This window comes from Marmota monax, unplaced genomic scaffold, assembly GCF_021218885.2.
Source record: "Marmota monax isolate L192 unplaced genomic scaffold, Marmota_monax_Labrador192_F-V1.1 WCK01_AAM20220418_F8-fsc00170, whole genome shotgun sequence".
Lineage (NCBI taxonomy): Eukaryota > Metazoa > Chordata > Mammalia > Rodentia > Sciuridae > Marmota > Marmota monax.
The window spans coordinates 350,336-359,025 of NW_026692395.1; the positions used below are offsets into that span (position 1 = coordinate 350,336).

Sequence of the window (8,690 nt, forward strand, 5' to 3'; positions counted from 1 at the left end):
TTATCAGGTGACTGAGCTAAACCCATCACTTAAAATTAAGGCAGATATGGGCCAAGTCTATCAAAACCGACCTAATTTCACATCATGTTTGCATGAGGTTCATTTGCACTTCAACAGTATAGGTCAATGCATTCAAAGAGAGTACAGACAGCCACATCATGCACACATGAATCTACAAAGCTGAAATGGTACAGTCATATGAAAACAGACTCCATCGCAAGGAAAACTAGTAGAGGCAGACAGAACCCACCCTGCAGGCAGACAGCAAAAAAAAAAAGTCTTTCCAGATCTGGCCCCTCTCCTCCACACCCAGCTGGTGGGCTTGAGACCACCTGTGTCTCCCCGGGGGCTCTCTCTCTGGTCCCTGTGGGAGAAATCACGACCATATTTTGGTTCCTAGTTTGGTGTAACTGACTCTAAAAGAGTGCTAGAGTTTGGAGGCTGAATACTCCTCCCTGTGCGCAGAAGCCCTGGGGGACCCCACACGTGTCTGCTGAACCACCTCCTTCCCACTGAGTCTCTCAGGGAGCAGAGGCTGTTTTGATAGGGTCAAGGGAAGGGTCTCTTGACATCACACTCAACAAGTGGCCAATCCTGCAGGTGCAGCCAATGAGGTTGCTCAGAGACTGCCTGGGAAATGAGGGGCGGTGGGCACCCACTCAGAAGACTGCAGGCGCCATGGGCAGAGCAAGGCAAAGAGCCAACGCTCAGCGGCGGAAGCAAAAGCGTCCCGGGGATCCTCCAGCCACCTGCGCAGCTGTCGCGGTCATGGGCGCGAGCCGCGCGCGGTGCCCACCTGTCCAAGTCGGGGTCGGGAGCCAGGCGGCAGGCAGGGAGCGCGCGGCAGCCAAGCGGCGGCGGGGAAAGGCGAGGCGCAAGCGCTGGTGGCGGCGGGTCCGGGAGACCGGCGCCAAGAATCTGCTGCTCCCGCCGCAGCTGCGGAACCAGCGGGGCCCCGCGCCCACCCCAGCGGCCCCCGCCACGTCCCCGGGTGAGCTGGACCTGGGCGCGCAGCGCGAGCGCTGGGAGGCGTTCCGCAAGCTGCGGGGCCTGAGCTGCGAGGGTGCCGCCAAGTTCCTGCTGGACACCTTCGAGTTCCCGGGCCTGGTGTACCACACCGGGGGCTGCCACTGCGGCGCCGTCCGCTTTGCGGCCTGGGCCCCTGAGGATCTGCACGTGGTGGAGTGCAGCTGCAGGCTGTGCAAGAAGAAGCAGCACCGCCACTTCCTTGTCCCCGCCGAGCGCTTCACGCTGCTGCAGGGCGCCGAGAGCATGGTCACCTACCCGTCCAACACGCACCCGGCGCTGCACAGCTTCTGCAGCAGGTGCGGGGTGCAGAGCTTCCACGCCGCGGAGTCCGACCCACGCGTGTATGGCGTCGCCCCGCACTGCCTGGACGCGGGCACGGTGCGCAGCATGGTCATCGAGGAGGTCGATGGTGAAGCTTGGGAACAGGAGACCACCGAGGAGGACGACGATGACTATGCCATGCAGAACGCGTCCATCGAGATGGCCCCTGCCTGTCCTGGCCAAGAAGAGCTGTGAATGAGGTCGCCGACATGCTGAATCCAGTGTGCGGGTGGGGTCCCCTCCAGCCAACCCCTGCAGCACTTGGGGAAACAATCCTTCTCCCCCGTGTGCAAGCTACCTGTCCCTCTTTCCCCCTTCCCCTCCAGTTCTGTTCAAGGGACTTTCTCTGAATCCAGAACTTGAGCACACACCCCTTCTTCTGTGTGCAATGATCACCTTGACATCTAACAAGCAAGTAGTGTCTCCACGTTTTCAAGTCTACTCTTCCATCACTTGGTTGTGCCATTCGTCCTGAAGGATCCCCACATGGCTGGTGGGAATCCCTTGTACTGTACGTTTCTGGTGCTATTGTGAACAGGCTTGTGTGCAACACGTGCATTTTAGTGTGCTGGGCGGCTACATCCCAACACTTTTGTGAACACTTACAGGACGTTCTCCCCGGGTTTCCTGAGCGTTTGTGTTTTAGGTGGACACCTTTCCACTACTTAGGGAAAGCTGTTGCTTTCAGCCACGTTGTTTATCTAGTGTGTTTGAAAATAGCATGTCTTGAAATTCGATATTACATACCTCATCACACTCAGTTCTCCAATGATGCTACTCTGTTGCTTGGTTTTGTGTTAGTGACTAACTGCTGGGAGGGGATGGGGAGAGAGGATTGAGAGGGATGACCACCCCCTTGGATCTTTCAAAGTACCCACCTTGTACATGTGTTAAGTGTTCAGAAATTAATAGATGTTTATAAATGTGAAATTGTGTTTGTTGATCTCTACCCAGAATAGGATTTGGCAGTGGGGAAATTGGGGCTGTTGAACAAAGTGGGCCTCTGTGAATGTCAAAGATGGTGGTGTCTCTCACTCTGCAGCAAGCCAAAATTCCCCAAGGGTCCCCTAAAGTTTGGATGAGGGGAATCAGCAGAGTGTTTGCGCATTCAGCCTCTGGGGACACACTGTCTGTACTTGAATCTAGTCTCTGCCACCTATTGGGTAGGTCACTTGTGTGCAGTTCCCTAAGTGATGGGATCAAGTCCCAGTGTTCTCATATTCAGGGCAAACCTGGTGCCAAGCATTGGATACCTTATCCATGAATACCCCGTTTCTCTTCTCAGCTGATGGGAACTCCTGTCAAGTCCCCTGGGCCATAAAAAACTCTTGTTTGTCCTCTTCTATGGTGGGGTGGTAGGAAAACTATAAACAAATTCAATGAAATAACTTAAGGAAGGATGAGATTAGGGTATGAGGATGTGCAGGAGGGTCAGATGGCTTTGTGCCTTCAGTGGAGGCCTGTCCTAGGCCCCTACTCCCCCCCCACACACCCAGTGACTCTTGCCTCAATAACAAATGGCCCCCAAGATAGTCCATAACATGGCAACCGTTTAGTATACGCATGGCATTTCAAAATCAGGAACTGAGAAAAGACACAGGGCAAATGACTTTTTTCATATGATGTCTGTGACCCCCTTTGAAAAAGCCTGGCCTGCTATGCCTGGATTCATATGAAGGCTCCTTGACTGACAGTCCTGGTGGCCTTGTGGACAGGACTGAAGGATGGGTTGGAACAGGAAGTGGAGTTCCTAACTTTCACCTCGTGGTGGCATTCGTTTTCTTCTGAGCATGGCAGGCCTCTCTGTAGTCAGGCCTCATATGTGATGACTCAGACCCTGAGGGGTGGGGGTTTCAATAAGAAAGGTGATTGTTGCATCAGCTCCTGTGATGAAGCCTCAGAACTCATGGTGAGTCACTCCTGTCATACTCTATTGATTAGAAGTGAGTCAGGAGCCCTTTCACATTCAAGTGGGATAATAAGAATTACATCTCTCAGTGGGGGAGGTGGCAGGCGCTATTTATAACAATATGAAATGGGAGACGTTGCTGTGGACATTTTCAGAAAATACAGTCTTGCACCTGTGGACTTCTAGGTAGCAGGTTATTTGGGGCTGCACGGCTGCACCCCTAACTTTTTGCAAAGTTCACATACAGCTTATGCACAATTTTATGGATGACTTAAGCCTTAAGGGAAAATAGGCCTGGTTATACCCCCTTCTCTGGGCAAGAACAAACCAGTGTGTGATTGATGGTCCAGAGAATAATGTGGCGGGGAAAACAACTGTTCAGTCAGTCTTCAAGTTGACCTTGGAAATGCCCTAAGACACAGTCCAGTGTGCTAAAAGCTACATCAAGGAAATACATCTTGCTCTACCCACTGGGGAGGTTTCACCTGTTGGGAGTAGCATATATTGGAGTGCTTTTGCACGGTGGCACAGACCATCCCTTCTGCTCTCCCTTCTAAGCATTCATGCATTCCTTCTTTCCTACCACAAACATTTACTGAGGATTTGCCACCGGCCAAGTACAATGTGAGAAGTGCTCCAGGATACGGTATGAAGTAAATCAAGTAATAATGCCGAGTTGCCAACCTTTTAGACAGACATGCAACTTTGAGTTAGGTGTGCACACATGAGAGGTAATCGGGGTTTCTTAGTCTGAGCGCCCCAGAAAGCACGCACAACATCAGACCTGTGAGTGGCTGAGTGAATGACAAGACGTGTGATCAGAGGTCCTAGGTCATTTCCTAAGAACTTTGCTTGGCTCTCTCACAGAATGCCATAGAAGAGGGAACTGTGGTGTCCCCCACAGTAGACTAGAAGGGCCCGCACAGCCCAAAAGACACAGGGACAAACTCTTGCTGTCTGTACCAAAGGCATCTACAGAATGAGCTCCATAAGAAAGTGTGTGTTCTTTTCTGGCAAGTGTCCAGGACAGTCTGAATTAAGGAAATTCCCATGTGTACTATATGGAGAGGCTTTGACTGATAAATGTAGTGTTATTTCTTCAATTTCCCTGGACAGATACAGTATTTTCCTAATTAAGTGTGCTCAACAATGAAAATTCATATCATGAATCCAAATGGAAATCAATATCACTGGTCATAGCATAGAACCTCATTAAATGAGATGAGTAAGTTGATCTTTACACCCAGTTTTGAAATGAATCATTTCAAAATCATGAAAATGAAAAAGGTGACGCATGTCTGAAGACTCTCCCGTCAACAAGCACCTCAATCTCTTCTGTTAATTAATTCTCACCTAAGCCTTTCAGAGCACATTTTTTTCCTTTAGGGTACTAGGGATTGGACCCAGGAATGTTCAAGCACAAAGCCACACCCTCAGCCCCTTTCCACTTTTTATTTTTAGACCAGACCTCACTAAGATTCTGAGGCTGACTCTGAATTTGCGATCCTCCTGCTTCATCCTCCAGAGCTGCCGGGCTGATGTGCATGTGCCACCACACCTGGCATCAGAGCACATATTTTTAAGCAGGCTTTATCGACTTTGACACTGTGTCCTGAGAACAGAAGCACTAAGCGCATGGATTCCAAACTGGTGTGTGGCACAGGGAAGGAAAACAAGAGCTACTGCCTGCCAGATTCTTTAAGGACGGCAGGAAACATTAGTTCTCAAGTATTTCTACCCCACTCATTCTGATCCTTGCCCCCTTTTCCATAGGTCCAACTCACTTCATGGATCTAGCTTTTCTTCACGCCTGAGGCAATTCACTGTTCCTTAGTGAATCCTGGCCCATCGTCCCAGCATCCTCTCCATTGACTTTGGCCTCCTTTAAAGGTCTGAAATGGGAGCTGAGCTTGTGGCTCTGTGGGAGAGCAATTGCCTAGCATGTGCGAGGCCCTGGGTTCCACCCCAGCACCACGTAAAAGTAAATAAAATAAGGATATTGCATCTAACTACAACTAAAAAATGAATATTTTTTAAAAATCTGAAATGTTAGTGTTTTGGACATTTTGAGACCTCCAACATTCTTATTCCATATGTCCATATATTTGGCTCTGTGACCACAAAAACCAGCATGATAGTTTGGATCACACTTGTTTGGAGGAAAGAAGCTTTGAACAGACTTCCCCAGGGGCTCTTGGACAAGTCTGCCAGTTGTTGCTCTTTGAATATGGAACATCTTCACACACCTGTGTTCATGTTCCCCATGAGAGGTGAGTGAGGCAAGGCATGTAAATAGGTAAATGGGCCCAGCATCCTGCAGCCATGTGGCTCAGTGGTTAAGTGCCCCTGTTCGATTTCCGGTACCAAGAAACAACAAGAAAACCAAAAACTAAACAGAACAACAACAACAACATTGAGGGTGAAGCAGTTCAGAGGATAAGGATATGGCACACAAGCATAAAATCATAGGAATGGGAAAATATGGCCTTCTTGATGCTTGTTATGGTTCCTCTTTTCAAAACCCTCTCATGTTCCGAACTTTTGCATGAGAAGCTCGAGAGCGTCTTGCATTTCACACTCTTGAAGGGGGCATTGGTAAGTAAAATCAGATCCTAGGAGAACACATGGAATGTACACACAGTGTGAAACCAGTCAATAAACAACTGTGGGCCATGTTTCCCCCATTGGTAAAGTAGTCCCAGAATGTTAGATCTCCTAACTAGGGCAGATTTTTAAGTGAAGTGATAAAGACCATAGAACTCCTTGCCCTGATGCTTCAATGGTCAGCAGGAGCCATTTGTCACCATTAAGATTACTTATATTATTGTTACAAGAACTTTGGACCCAATGTAAATAGGCCCTGCCAGTTCTGCAGGACTGAAAGGAAAGTAAGCCTAGGAGTTTCCCCAAGACCTTTGCCCTATGCCACCTGGAGAGAGATTGAGATTCTCTCTTTAGGACTTAGATTTAGAGATTCCACCTGCAATACCTGAGACGTGGCTCTGATATCCTAGTATAGTCTCTGTGCTCTCCATAATGTACAATGCTGGTACCCAGAAACCAGGCACAGTTGGATGGGATGATGTCATCACTGTCCCTCACTTACAGTAATGGATTTAGGTGAGTGACATTTGTTTTCTCAGCTAAGGCTGTAGAAGCTGGAACCAACTGTGCACCATGATCACAAGGTAACATGAGAGCATCTGGACACAGCTGGGATGGGCAGAAAGTTCTGGATGGAGAAACCCAAAATGGTGACCTCCTGGTCTCTGGGACAATCCCTCATCATCAGAAGGTGGCAGTTTCCTATCATCAGAAACCCCAATGAGCATGTCCCCAGCCTCAGAGGGATGGCACACTCAGGATCCTCACCTCTTTGGTAAGAGTTTCAGGTCTCACCTCCAGGCACCACAGTGTCCCACAGGAAAAGACAGACTACCTTTCCTCAGCCCATCCTCCTAGGGATTAGGAAAACTTTCTCTGCAAACACTCTGATCCAGATTCTACTTGCAACTTTCTTTTCCTGACCCTCAGCACCATGGCGCTAAATTTGGGCTGGGCATGGTGGCACAAATCTGTAATTCCAGCTGATCAGGAAAATGAGGCCAGAGATTTGTGAGTTCAAAGCCAGCCTCAGCAATAGTGAGGTGCTATACAACTCAGCAAGACCCTGTCTTGGAATAAAATATAAAATATGGCTGGGGTGTGGTTCAGTGGTTGTGTGTCCCTGAGTTCAACACTCAAAAAAAAAAAAAAAAAAAAAAAAAGATCTTGCTAAAAATTTGGAAGATCAGTATTTTATGAAGTTTGCATTCCTCCTCTAGGCCCTTGTCATTCTGGCTGCAATTGAAGGAAATATAAGAGTTATCCTTTCATATGAATGAACAAAGAAAAGTAGACAACACACATGAAACAATGATTTCCAAGAGATTGGATACAAAGCAGTCAATGGGGGTGACCTATCTGAGAGGAGAAGTAAACATCTTGAGCAACTTGACCACCTCAGCTTACTTGGAGGAGACCCTGGTAGTCTCCCTGGCTTGTGAAAGACAGAGTGGTCGTACTAGTCGGCCTTAAAGAGCAGTTGGACAATATGATATCATGTGAAAGGAGCCAGGCAGAGAAAGGCAAATACCACTTGATCTCACTCATATGCGGCATCTTAAATGAGTGGACCTCATAGAATAAATATGACAACTGTATTTATTAGCCTTGTGTTGTTGTTGGGGATTGTTGGGAAGTGGATGCAAATTTCAGTTAGAAAGGAAGAATAAGTCCGGGACATCTGTGACACAACATGGTGACTATGATGAATAACACTATATCATTTTAAAAATCCCATGATAGTAAATTTCAAGTGTGCTAAACCTCTAGAAATTACATGTGAGGTTTCATATATGTGCAATAGCTTAATTTAGACTTTCCACCATGTACACATACATGAAAATGAGTTGCACATTCCAATATATATATATATATATATATATATATATATATATATATTTTTTTTTTTTTTTTTCTCCATTTGGCACTTTGAATAAATAAGTACACTACAAACCTCCTAAGAGTCAAACAGGTAAACACGTCCAAAAGAATGAATTGGATCCCTTTTTCCAACTCAATAAAAAATTAACTCAAAGTGGATCAATGACCTACATGGAGAGCAAAAGCTATAACTCCTTCATAAAAACAGCATACAATAATTCTCAGGCAGAATTCTCATCTCTCTGCAGAATGTTCCAAGTCTCTCATCCAGGTGTATCAGTACTCCAGGAAACACACAGACTGCCTCTCCTCAGCCTATGTATCACCTTGGGTATTAGGAAATTTTTTCTATAAACACACTGATCCTAATTCTATTTCCAGATTCCTTATTCTGAGTCTGAGGAAGATCTTGCTAAATATGGAAGATCCATATCCTTGAAATAAAGAATTCCATCTCGAAAAGACTCTGTTTCTGGCTACAATGAAAGGAAAAAGTAATAGATTTTTCCCTTCCAAGCAACAAAGGAAAGTAGTAAGTGACTCACATATTATCCATTATTGTAAGTGGCAGGGATGACGTCAACCCTACCCACCTTTTACCTGGCTCTTGGTCCTCATGCTTTGTACATTTGAGAGAGCATGAGGAGTATAATAGGCTCTCAGAGCTAAGCCTCAATGTAAAATAAATCCTGATGTTATTATAGGCAAAGGATTTTTCATCTGCTACTGGGGCACAAACAAGAGAGGGAAAAGAATAGATGCATAGGCTGTTACCAAAATTACAATGCTTTGCGCTTCAAAGGCTCCACGCAAGAACGTAAATAAGAACTCATGGAACTATTTCAAAGTCAGGTTTTCGGCTAAAGTTACATGCCCACTATACAAAGAATGTCTGTAACTCAATAGCATAAATAGACAAATAATCTTATTTTTAAATGGGCAAAGA

The 8,690-nt window shown here is 46.7% G+C and overlaps 1 protein-coding gene across 1 annotated transcript; it reads left to right on the forward strand.

Annotated features, from left to right (window-relative positions):
- The first annotated feature begins 678 nt into the window (after window positions 1-678).
- On the forward strand, window positions 679-2,218 carry LOC124091430 (centromere protein V-like protein 3). The gene has a single exon (XM_046442444.2). It carries the CDS (start codon window positions 679-681, stop codon window positions 1,543-1,545), a length of 867 nt encoding a protein of 288 aa, XP_046298400.1. The 3' UTR covers window positions 1,546-2,218.
- The last annotated feature ends 6,472 nt before the right edge of the window (window positions 2,219-8,690 follow it).